This window comes from Mirounga angustirostris, unplaced genomic scaffold, assembly GCF_029215605.1.
Source record: "Mirounga angustirostris isolate CCGP_5_RB_7025 unplaced genomic scaffold, mMirAng1.0.hap1 SCAF_13, whole genome shotgun sequence".
NCBI classification, from domain to species: Eukaryota; Metazoa; Chordata; class Mammalia; order Carnivora; family Phocidae; genus Mirounga; species Mirounga angustirostris.
The window spans coordinates 65,219,079-65,231,832 of NW_026991721.1; the positions used below are offsets into that span (position 1 = coordinate 65,219,079).

At 44.0% G+C, this 12,754-nt stretch overlaps 1 protein-coding gene across 12 annotated transcripts in view; it reads left to right on the forward strand.

Annotated features, from left to right (window-relative positions):
- TEAD1 (TEA domain transcription factor 1) overlaps window positions 1–8,048 on the forward strand; it is a 255,110-nt gene extending 247,062 nt beyond the window's left edge. For all 12 annotated transcript variants that reach the window (XM_045894123.3, XM_045894121.3, XM_045894116.3 and 9 more), the window contains 2 exons: window positions 1,681–1,833; window positions 7,583–8,048. In XM_045894123.3, coding sequence (XP_045750079.1) covers window positions 1,681–1,833; window positions 7,583–7,696 — 267 coding nt within the window. In that variant the 3' untranslated portion in view covers window positions 7,697–8,048. The remainder of the gene's footprint in view (window positions 1–1,680; window positions 1,834–7,582) is intronic.
- The last annotated feature ends 4,706 nt before the right edge of the window (window positions 8,049–12,754 follow it).

Genomic DNA, 12,754 nt, shown 5'->3' on the forward strand with positions numbered 1-12,754 from the left:
TTTCCATTTGCTAAAACCTCCAACACTGTCATGAAAAAAAGTAGGATGATGAGTAGTAACTGCTGCCCATAGAGTTGGCTTTGGAGTTTTGCCATTTCGGGTTATATATACTTACTGTTGGATTTTATAAATGGTCTTTATTTTATATTTAAGTGCTTTCTTTCTATTCCCATTGTACCTAGGATTTTTGTTAGTAACAGCTCCGATATTTTATCAAATGCCTTTTCAGCATCTCTTAGTATGATTTTTCTCCCAATTCGTGGGCATCACGAGTTCATTCCTGAAGAAAGTCCTGCTTTGGACAAAGTGATGTATTCTCTTCGCTGTTCTACGTAAGATTTTTGCATCTCCTAAGTGATATTAGTCTGTTCCTTTCTCTAATCTCTTTATGTCCATCAATTTCATAAAAAGAATTGAGACACCTGCCTTTTCCTATGGTCTGGCGTCGTTTGCGTAACAGTGAGAGTAATTATTCTTCTAGAGTTGCATAAAACTCAGCGATGAAACAATTTGGTCTTTGTACCTTTTTTGTGGTGAGTCTCTGAAAAATTTTTTGGTCATTTCTACTGTAATGGACCTACTAGAGTTTTCTCCTTCATGGTCAGTATTAGTAATTCATACTTTGCTGGGAAATCATCCTCTCCTCTAGGCTTTTTTGCCTTAGAGTTATGTGAAGTAACCTTTTACAGATCTTCCAATCTCTACTGTAATTGTGGTTTTGTCTCTTTTCTCTCTTAAGCTTGTGAAGGCTTGATTTTGTTTTGACTTTTTAAAGAACCAGTTTTTAAATTTATTCTGCCCACATATTTTATTTCTCTTAACATCGATTTGAGCTTTTATCTTTATTAATTTCCTATTCCTGGTTTCCTTTGGTTTCTTTGTGACTTGGGTTTATTTTGGGGAGGGGGGGTTGTTTTAAATTTCAGACATGGTTTAGTTCTGTAATTTTTTACCTTTAATGATGAACTCATGAAGCTGCATCATTAAGTTTCCTCCAAGTACAGCTCCATCAGGTCCCCTAAGTTTTGATGTCAAGTATTTTCCTTTTCATTACTCTTGAGATAGTTTGTAATTTCCTTTTTAATTCTTCTTTGATCCAGGGCTATCTAGGGGTGTTTCTTATTTCTGAGTGCTTCAGTCGGATCTTCAATACGAGTATTTTCTTTCTTTTCCTTGTTTATTAAAGACATAAATAACTCACAGTCAGGAGCTCGTGATCAGTGTGAAGTCGTTTTTCCTGAGGTAGAGAAATTAGCTGCATTGGTCGTTAGCCTGTGAGACTTTTATAATGGTGGAGGAGGATTTTCTCTGGGCTCTCTAAAGAATTGTAATTGGCTGGGCCTTGCTCCCCCAGATTTCCAGGCAGAAAATCACTAAGTAGGTGATTATATTTCTTTCTGACCTTTTCTTTCTTTTTTTTCTGACCTAGACAACCCTCTTTAAAGCTATCCTGTTTCCACTCTTTTTTTTTAGGTTTCCAGAAAAATAATGGATTTCTGAGTATGCCGTTAAGTTTGGACATAGGATTTCTTTTAAATTAAGTAAACTATGTAAATAGTACAGCATCTAGTAGATGACTCCTGTTTAAAAAGGAAAAATGCTTTTGCAGACAGCAATAGCTTTTTCATGTATTTTGGAATCAGAAGTGTAAACATGCTCAATTCCTTTTTCCCCTCACAGACGGAGTATGCAAGGTTCGAGAACGGCCGATTTGTGTACCGAATAAACCGCTCCCCGATGTGTGAATATATGATAAACTTCATCCACAAGCTCAAACACTTACCAGAGAAATATATGATGAACAGTGTTTTGGAAAACTTCACAATTTTATTGGTAACTGTTTTTGCCTCTTCTTGTGGCAGACGCAGTCTGAGGCTGGAGGGGAAGGGGACAGGAAGGTGGCGGGGTAGGGGTGCTGAGCAGGCTGTCGGTCGGTCACCATTTGAATCCACAGCGCCCAGGGCAAGCAAGCTTGGGCTCTGTTTGGGCTCAAGTCTGTGGAAGAGACAGGCTCTCATCTTGCGGGACTAAGCTTTTCTAAGCTTGGGAAAACTGGAATTCAAGTGGGTAAATTCAGCTGCGTGTTAGAAAGGCATGGAGAACTTTCGAAATACTTAAGAACTTTTGAAAGCCTGACACCAAGGCTGCAGTCCTAGATCAACGAGATCAGGGACTCTGAGGATAGAAGCCAGGCACGTATGTTTGTATTTCTCTACGTCGTTCCAGTGTCGGCCACGCCTGGGTCCCAGCAACAGAGTCTGCAAATCACAGATGAGGCACAGACTGAGTCAGTGGGTTCACACTTCATAAACCTTGACTCATTTCACGAAGGACTGCAAGGCCTTATAAGAAGTAACGCACATTAAGATAGTAAAATACAAACCCTCAGCACCACGAGAAATAGAAATTAAAATAGAATGTCATGACCAGGAAATACCCTTCATAGGCTGAAGTATGATCAAAACTTGGACAGCTGAAGGGAAAGTATAAGCAGTGGTTGGTGCTCAGGGTCCACGATGGGAGAAGTTTCCGGTTCCCCTGGGCAATGCTGGGGAGTGGGGGACAGTCCCCTCATACTTAACTTTAAAACAAATTTCTCATGGGGGCTTCATTTGGAGACTTGGGAAGGTCATAAGAACAGTGATGTCTTCAAAAATCTGCCTATAAAATATGCAGTAATGGGTTTCATAAGGCTCATTTTTGAAAAAAATTAACATTCCTTGATGTAACCGAAGGAAAAATGCCAAAACAAAACTTAGAAACAGTTTTGCTAAAAGGGGCACAAGACAGTATCACGGTCAAATATTCAGCCCTCTGAAGCCTTGCTTTGTTATTCTGTTACTAGGACTAAGAACTAGAATACTTAGAGCAGAAGTTCTTTACCCAGAGGTTTTAGATCCATTGAGACTAGAGTTCACCATCAGTGGTGTGCTACTTAAAAAAAAAAAAAAAAAAAAAAAAAAAGACTATCCCCCAACATCCCCACAAAACCCTGATTTATTAGCGTTCGCCCACTTCCATGGTATAAATACACCCTCCGTGGTCAATTTCAAGGTACCAGTGGGTTGTCCAGCTCATGAAATTCCTTCATTTTTAACTTTCAAGAGCCCTTGGGAGCCAGTTTTCTCACAAAAGTATAAAAACCGAATAAATAAAACTTTAAAACTTAAAATCCTTTCTGCATATCAGATTCATCCAGGAAGCTTTTAAAAATTCTGGGGCCTGGGCCCCAGCTGAAAGAAGTAAAATCAGAATCCTAGGGGGTGGGGCCCACCCAGCATCATGGTTTTTGTTTTATTTTTACAGCTCCCCGGGTAGTGGAGCCCCACTGCCACAGGGAATGGCTAAATGAGCTGCAGGGAGTCTCAGGAGTTCACAGACATGTGATGGGCATACAGTTGTCCGAAAGATAATCTTGCATGTAATTTTCATTTATTCCTGAGAGAGAATCTCCGTGGATTCTCTGGCCTGTCCATGAGAAACTAGCAATCTGGGGGAAACTTTGGAAAACCTGTTCTTTGCTAACTATTATTGATTAATATCTTGTTCTGTAATGGTCGTTAGTGAAAATTGAGCAGTTCACGGTTTGGGGCACTGGCGGGTACCTGACATACAGCTGCTTTCTGTTGCTAGTTAGGAGCAGGTGGCTCTCGTGCTCAGATGGGCAGAGGGTGAGTGGATCATACCTGGGTGTGGACAGTTAATAGCCTTGGGAATGAACCCAAACTCTCTGAGTGAATGGCCAGCCCACCTCTCGTGGAAGCAGTCTTAGCTATCCTTACAAACCAGTTCTGAGTCTGTTTCAGCACCTTAAGGACTATGCCTCAGTCCCTAACCCTACCTCACAGAGCATAGCCACGGAAAAGAAGGCCTGGAAGAAATTCAAAGCATCTCTTTAGCCACAAAACCCATGAAATGAAATCAGGAGTGCTCTTTCAGAACATGTGACTTCAAGCAGCTTAGATGTCCAGAGAGCATTAATTCCAAAATGTATCATTAAGCAACCAGAGAAATTCCTTTGCTATGAAGAATTAGTGGCTGTCAATAAGTATCGGCTGGAAATAATATTTTAGCTTTTAGAAAAGCTGAAATTAAACCAGCACTCCTGGATTATGAGAATGAAATCGTCTCGTTGATAAAGGAGAAATAGTACTTTTCAGCTCTTCCTCAGGGGCAGGGTGTGCAAACACGGTTGGAATGGCAGCTGCTGGACGTAGTTGCAGGCATTTTACTAGAGATTGGATTACAAAGCCTGTGTCAGCAAGATCACTTTCAGACCTCCTGGTCGGTGAGCTAAACTCTGATTTCATCAGGATGATACAGAAGTTGAGGTGAACCTGTAAATGCAGGGCCTTAGTAACAGTATCCAGACAGGCCGAGGGGGAGTCACTGAATTACAGGCCAAGTATTCCTGTCCTCTTTGGAGGTTGCATTCAGACATACATACAGGCTACTAGAAACATTTTTTTTTCTTTTCTCCTTTTGAATCTTACTCATGAAGTCTAGGACATACTTAGGGGGCACCTGGCTGCCTTAGTCGCTAGAGCAGGTGACTCTTGATCTCAGGGTCGTGAGTTCAAGCCCCATGTTGGGCCTGGAGCCTAAAAGGGAAGAAGATAAATAGGACATATTCTTTCCTAGAAAGCTTACAAGAAAATAAGGTAAATCATAGAGGTTCTAGGCACAGTGCTAAATCTTTAGTAAATGTGATATTATGAAATTCTCACTGCAGAAGTGTGAAGTCATATTTATTCCCATTTTATGGATAAGGAATATTAGACCTCCCTGAGGTCACAGAGCTAGGGACAGAAATAAATGAAGACTTAAAAGGATAGGAAAGACACTTCGCAGGATATTTCATGATCATGGAATCAGAAGACTGGGGTTTAAGACCCAACTCTGCTTTATGACCTTGGTTTGGGTAAGTCATTTAAAGTCTCTAAACTCAGTTTCCTCCTCCATTTACAAACAAAACGCTCAGGTCTTGACGCTCCATCTCAAAGGTTATTGAGAATATTTGCGTTCATTCAGCTAAACTATAGAGAGATTATAGTCGCTGCCAGAGTACGATGCAGATAAAACACATTGCCTATCCCATAGCAAATCTTGGCCTGCTCGGGGGAAAGAGGCAGGTGAAGAAATGGTTACAATACATTTGTAAGATGCATGGCTGTGGTATCCTTGAGAAACAGACACCTGGACATCCCGGGTAGTTGAACTACCTGAGCAGGTACCTGTAAGTTGGATTGAGGTGGGGGCATCCTCAGGCATGTTCAGAGCTGACGTTTAAGTTGCCTTGATAGATAAACAGACATTTTTCAGATTTACCAAGAAGAGGGCCCTTCCACGGGTGTGTACTTAAGTGTCAGGTGCTGGGATGTGAACTAGATGGGGGTGGGGAGCAGCCATCCTGGAGGCTCCTGAGGGAGGCAGGCGTTCCTCAAGCAATCACAAAAAGAAACGGTGGCTGGTGGCTGGCAGAGGGCGGTACATGGTGCCACGAGAGCATGTCCCAGGAGTATCTGAGCCAAGGAGGGAGGTCAGAGAAGCCTTCTCTAAGGAAGAAACAGTGGAGGCATCCCTGCCAGATGACTGGGCGGGGAGGGCAGAGAAAAGTACTGCAGGTGGGTGGGCAGGTGGGAGGACTGGAAATAGGGTGGTGTGGCTGGCATGGAGAGAGAGAGAGAGAGGAGAGCAAGGAGCGGGTAGCTGGCTGTAGGAACAGCCAGACGGGGTCAGGGCTCCTGGGCCTTGCAGGCTTGAGAGTTAGGAAGTTGAATACAGGCCATCGGGGTTTTTAAGCAAGAGGGCGTTGTTGTCAGAGTTGTGGTGCTCACAGGGTTGTTGCGGCCGCTATGTACCGACGGGAGCAGGATGAGACAGGGCGGCTTGTGGTGGGGGAGTCGGGTGCTTCGCTGGTACCCTGGGCTGTGGCGGTGGAGGAGGGGATGGATTCAAGAACTGCCGGAGGTAGAAGCAGCATGACAGGGCATTTCTTTGCATATGGGGAGAGAGGGAGAGAGATTTCCGGGACGGAAGGCCGGCATGCTTGGAGTCTTCGATCTGTGAGGGAAGGGGCAGGAATTAAGACTAGGAAGGAAAGCAGGTGGGTACCAGTGTTCAATCAAATCTTTATGGCCCAGGAAAAAAATGTAGATAATCTATTACTATATCCATTCATTTGTCTGGAGCCGCATGGCTTCATGGGTAGGAAAAACGGTCTTTGAAGTCAGATCTGCATTTCTCCGTTGTATAACCTTCAGTCCACTCCCCGGCCTCCCTCTCTGTCAGAGGGCAGCTAACAGGACACCCGCTCACGGAGTTGCTGTAATGTTACACCAGACGGTGTATGTGAAGCAGTTCCAACTGAGTAGATGCAGGCTATATGTGGTTACTTACATGTTGGCTATTATGTCCCTGTCCTTCATTCGGCACATACTTATTAAACAACTGTTGTGTGCCAGGCTAGTTACTAGGAAACGTGGTCCCCCTTCTTCAGGAACTTACAACCCACTGACTGACATGGGCATTAAAATAAAAAATCACACAAATCTAAGTGTAGTTACAGGCGTACTGTGTGCCCTGATGGGAAAATTATAAGTGTGTGAGTTTTTATTCTTCAGTCAGGGACCACACCCTCCGATGCCTTGAGGGTAAGGGAAACACAATGGGTGAAACAGCCGACAGAGTCGGGAGCAGGCCCCACCCCGCCGAGGTGCAGGACTAAGCCCTCAGATTCACAGTGTTTGAAGACACTGAGCTGTCTTCAAACAAAACACACACGTAACAGCATCACCGAAGCTGTTGGGAAGTTGGGCTAGATTTGTTTTTAGAAAGTTCCTTTTGAGAACGGCTCTGGGAAGCAGGCGGGGTCCAGTGGAGACCTGGGTCAGATCTGGTCGCTCAAGATAAGAATGTAGGCTAAGGCCACAGGCACGAGGAGGAGAGAGCTGGAGTCCAGTGACTTGAACCAAGAGGGGAAGCAGATGAATGTTTCAGAGTACATTTCGAAAGGTAAAGCCTGTGTAAATGGAAAGAGGGATCATTTGACATGATTCTACTACTCAGCGTCCATGTTACTGAGCCCCAGCCCAGCTGGTTAACAATGCTGAGCTAAGTATTCATGGGCCTCCTGTCTCTCGTGGGCTGTTGTGAAACAAATCTAGGAAAAAGTTTAGGAATAAGACAGGAAGCAATTCCTAGGATAAACGACTGTCTCATGAGACAGAATTCTAGAAAATGGTCTTCGTTGTAAAGAAATCGACCCTCCCAAAAAACCCACACTAATTCTTGTGGCCTCGCATTATGGGTGAGACCCTGTCCATGAGGTATTTCTTACACACGGTAACTAAGTTCAGCTAGGATTCAGGTCAGACCCATAATTATCCTGAGTTTGTGCTGGAGGGGGGCAGCGTGAGGCTGGGACGTCTGTGGTAGTCTCCCTGCTGGACTTGAGCCTGTCCTTCTCCAAGCAACTCCTAGTTGCCATAGCACAGTGGACTGTGTTTTCATCCGCGTGGTGTTCTCTCTCTCTCTGTGTATGTGTGTATATATATATATATATACTTTTTTTTTTTAACAGGTGGTAACAAACAGGGACACACAAGAAACTCTCCTCTGCATGGCCTGTGTATTTGAAGTTTCAAATAGTGAACATGGAGCACAACATCATATTTACAGGCTTGTAAAGGACTGAACATGGTTATTTATATATAGATATCTGTATATATACACACACACACACACACACCCATGTGCGCACACACACACTGTCTCCATTATTGAATGACTGACTGTAAACCTCGCCACAGAGGGGTGTGCCCTGGCCCTGAGGACACCCTGACTTTTTCTAAATCCTGTTTGAGTGAAGTCATTATTTTTTTCATGTGTTCATACTATCATTATAGCTGTGAAGTTCTGGTACAGTTGTAAAAAGAGAAATCTGAGTGGTTTCTATGTGTTCTTCACATCCGCAGCCCACAATTCCTCGGGAAAAGGTGACCCTTAAGAACCTGGGTCTCCTCTGTCTGCAGAGACCCGTTTCTAATTGTGGTAGGAAAAAAAAATTTTGAAACAGAGCATTTGCCATGGGGCATTTACAGCCTTTATACAAATGTATTTAGTTCTGTTTTTTTTTTTTTTTTCCCAACGTAAAATTCTTGTCTTAAGATACAAGTAAAATTAATCTTTAAATGTAAATGTAAATTAGTACACAAAACTAAGAATCTTTAGACTTATCTTTGTAACTAATTAGGGTGGAAGTTATGAAAGAATGTAATTCACTAAATTATTTTTTAAATGAAACTTTTCTTTCTTTTTGAAACCAAATGTTAAAATATAGCCTTAAATGCTTGGTAGAAATATTCTAATGAGACAAATTTATACTTTTTTTTTTTTCCTCAACGTGAAAACTAATCTCTTAATCCATTAAACTCTTGAACAGGTATTACAAAGGAAGAAAACTTCACCCCTTATCCTTAACATATATAGTATATTTAAAAAATATGAAATTGCATTGTACTAATGTGATGATTATTTAATGAAAAAAAAAAGATGGCTCTTTTTGCAATAAGTAGATAAATACTGAAAATCTAAACGTACAATGTTTATAGTCTTGTGTGTGCAGTTACATTGTCTCTGGACAACCAAATTTTTTACTAAGATGAGTAAATGTTTGAACCACTGAAATTTAATAACAAAAATTTAAAATTGGCATGAATACTGCACTGTGAGCTGCAAAGTAGAGAAAAATCCTGTGGCTGGGAGAAATTTCATCAACCAAACAAGTAAAAGGCTCATCAGTTTTAGCATCTCTGCTCCCTGGAAAATTGCAAGCATCCTCACCAGCCTGTGGATGAATTCTTTCTGGTGAACCAGTGTGCATATTAACCTGCTCTAACTATGTGTGTACATGTGTGTTCGTGGACACATCCACACACATAGACACATATAGTTGTTAAACACATATTTATTGAACATCTATTCAGTGTCACCAGTTTGCTAGGTGCTGATACGTATGTATATCTCAACCTGTGTCCATAGATCTAAATATATTCTCAAAGGACGTCTGTTTGCTCAACATCTCTCAATAAGTCACAGTACTTGTTTGACTGAGGTTTGAGAGGCCCGGCACTCTCTCTGACTTTTTTCAGACAGACTCATCTGGAAGGTTCTCTTCCCAGAAGAAATTCAACTTTCCAACCCAAATATTCCAAAGCATTGCCCAGGCAGAGTTGGTTTGAAGTGGCCACGTGTCTTGGGTTATTTCCATAAGTGCTTCATTGGGAGGGAGACAGGGTTATACTCCCCAGCTTCCCGGAGGAAAGTGACATTTTTATAATTGCCAGGAATAGGTCAACACAATAGAACATGAAATAAGTTTTGTAAGTTGTGAAGCCTATCGTGGCTTTTTCATCAAGCCAGAAAAGAAATGCCGTGTTCTTTCACATCCAAGTAACTTACCCGCTTCCCTGTCCCACCACCTGCTCTGACCCTGCTTGGATATTGATTAGAATGTCTGGCGGTCGGGCCACGAGGGTGTGGCTGGCTTGTGGCAGACAGGAGGCCACCGGACGGAGCCTGACCTCTCCCAAACTCATGCCACTGGTTCCTGGAAAGACCAGAGGAGAAAGTGCAAAACTTCTCCCACTTGGAACGCACACCCCCCATTTAAACCAGTAGGCTGATGTCTGTCTTCCCTCCATAAAGAAACTAACATTTATTCTCTGACTCTAAGGGGGCCTTTGAAGGATTGCCCTAGTTGTCTGCCCTTCCATCTGGCCTTCCGCCCAGGCACTGAAGCTTCTTCTGTGGTCATCATACTTAATGACTTCTCCTGGGCACCCCTCCTAGGGATGTTTCTTTCACTCCTGTCTCCCGCGTCTTTCCTCAATGGAAACCCCACTCTCCCAGGGCCAGGACCCTATGAAGGGGGGTAAAGGATCTTCTGTGGCCAGAGCCAGCCAGAACTTCAGTGAGAGAAGTATCTGATTCACATTCCCACACAGGAATGGGGCTCTTCTGTCTGCCAGGAGGACTCTTGGGATTTACTTTTCAAAGCACAAATAGACCCAAGAAGAGCAGCTGGAGGGTTGGTTCTGTTGGCTACAGGGAAGGGCATACCCTGGTCTGCTGAGCCCACGGAGGCAGGCTGTGCCCTCCTCCCCCAAATGCCTTCGGAGCTGAGTTTGGGGCATTTACGTGAACAACCTGGAGGATTGCTTTTTGCTCTTAAAAACATTTCTAAGAGCCTTAAAAGTTTTACTTCTCATCTTGTTCTTCTAAAACTTTCTCCAGGGTGGATATTTTCCCTATCTTAACCACTGATCCAGTTACCCAAACCCTTGGCCCTCTCTCTGTCTCTGCCAAGTTAGGTGCTGGGGTGGGGTTCGTGTTGCAGCACCTAATCCAAGTCTGTCTGTGGTCTTTCCTCCTTTGTCGCAGTCTTCTCCCTTCAGCTGTCAAGCTTCCCAGAACCATAAAGAAGGCTTTCCAGGCCTCTGTCCTTACAGCTTTTGTAGCTTTCTTTTGGGTGCCGGAACTCCTGGCGACCCTGCATTACCAGCCTTGAGTCAGGGGCATCTCGTACTTTTACTGGGGAGTGTGGAGGCCCATCTTCCATAGCCGACACAGGAGAGAGCTGGAGAACTGGACTCTAGTCAGTAGGCATTCGTTTCCATCTTAGCAAGAGACCTAAAATTACTATCAGGACTTCTTCAGAACAGGTTCTGGAATCCCAGGTCTATGCTACTCTAAGTCAGGGGTTCTCAGCCTCGACACTGTTGACAAGTTGGGAGCAGTTCTTTGTTCTGCGGGATGATCCTGCGTAGTGTCCCCATGGGCTCCCCCATGCCCTCCCTGCTGGTGCCACAACCCAGACTATCTCCAGACATTGCCACAGGTCCCATGGAGCCCAGTATCACCCCCAGTTGAGAACCACTGCCCTAGATCTTAGAGGTCACAAATACCATATTTGAGATTTTCTTGTTCCCTTCCGTTTTGCTCCAAAAAAGCTGCTGTCCTGGGAGCCTTGTTTCAGGTTGTGAAGAGGCAGGTAGGAATATTCCTCAAATGACATTATGTCCCGGTCTCCTCCCCTTCGGAGCTTCTTTCACGGCAGAGTCTGTCTGGCTACAGAGGATTCCTTCATTCATCCCCGGGGATGTGGGGAAGAGCTGGTCACCATCATCCCCATAATCATGTTAAGGTGTATCTGTGATTTGATCTTTATTCCTTAGTTTACCAGCTTTAAAAGAAGTCACAGCTACATTCACGATTCTCATAAGCATCTGGGTCTCACGATCAAAGCTTTCATCATTTCGGTAAACTTACTCCGGTCTTCTGCTTTCTGCCCTACACTCAGTGCTGTTTTTAGAATTTATGGAAGCCTTTGGAACACCGCTTCTTTAAGGATGGAGGCGAGAGGGACCAGTTCTGGCAGCGGGCTGATAGATATTTCTTTGTTGAGCTAAAAGAGAGCACAAACTACCCTCCTTCATTTAGCAGATGAGAAAGTTGAGGCCCAGAGGGGAGGTGACTTGCCCAGAGTCACCCAGCTGGTCAGTGACACAACCAGGGTGAGGCTCTGGGACCTCGCCACTTAATCCTTGGCCTCTCCCAGTGCAAGTTGTTCTTCTTTGGTGCTCATGCTTCAAAGATCCCTACGAAGGTGTGCACAGGCTCAGTGCAGAAGAGAGGGGGCACTAAGAACCCCCTCAGCCAGAGCACGGCATCGCCCCGATGCTGACGCCGCTTCCCCCACGGAGCCTCTGGTCTGGTTGGAGCTACGTGAGGCAGCCACAAGCAGATACGAAAGCTGATGAGCCTTTTCGCTTACCCTGAGGACAATGCACCTGCCACAGACTCCGAGTCTAATTTTTATCTGCTAGGCAACCCAGCCGCCCTGTCCCACACTCAGACCAGCCAAAAAGCAGCCCCCGTTCCCAGCACTTGGTGTGAGAAGTCCCCAGATGACTTCAACCCAAGTCTTCTTTAGGTCTCAATTCTGTAGTGGCTTTAGCAGTCTGTTTTTGTACAACCATAAATTATTTAAATCGTCTGAGATGACAGTCAATCTTACAAACCAGGTACACATGATTTGTCTAAGTTTGTATATGCTCTGTCTGGTACCCTACACCTGTCCTCACGAAGGGTGGAACCGATTCTTGTGTTGGCGTTCACACCTGTGACACTGAGAGCATATGTCTGCATTGCTTCTTTCTTTCTGTTGATGTTTCTGTGGCAAAGCCCTGCACCTGTCATTTCTGAAAAGCCTTAAATCTTTGAGACGTTGCGTGTAGGGTGTGCAGTGCAAAAGGCTGCCTCGGAACTGTGAGCCCTTTTGTAAGCTGGAAGCATTTCTCTTACTACTGTTGCTTTTTTAGGGAGTTTTAAATTCAGAGCTGCCAAAGCGTTCCAGTAAGCAGTGCCTTAGTGATTACCTAGTCATACCGAGCCCTCCGCGTCCATTTACTAATTGGCCCCGTATTTGAAACTGCACAGGCAAAAATTGTTCTCATTTCTCTTTTGTAAGCCCATTTTTTCCCTCCAGTTCTATAGGACACTGACCACTTGGTCTAAAATCGGAAACTGAACACGAGTCGGTTCTTCGACCGCACTCTCAAATGTATATACCAAAACGGAAGGTTTTCCAACTTCGTAGTTTACTATGAAAAGCAAATTGTACTTTTAAAGTTGCCTTTTCAATTCACGACCAAATACTTAGCTATTTATGAATCTTCTGCGCTCTAGCATG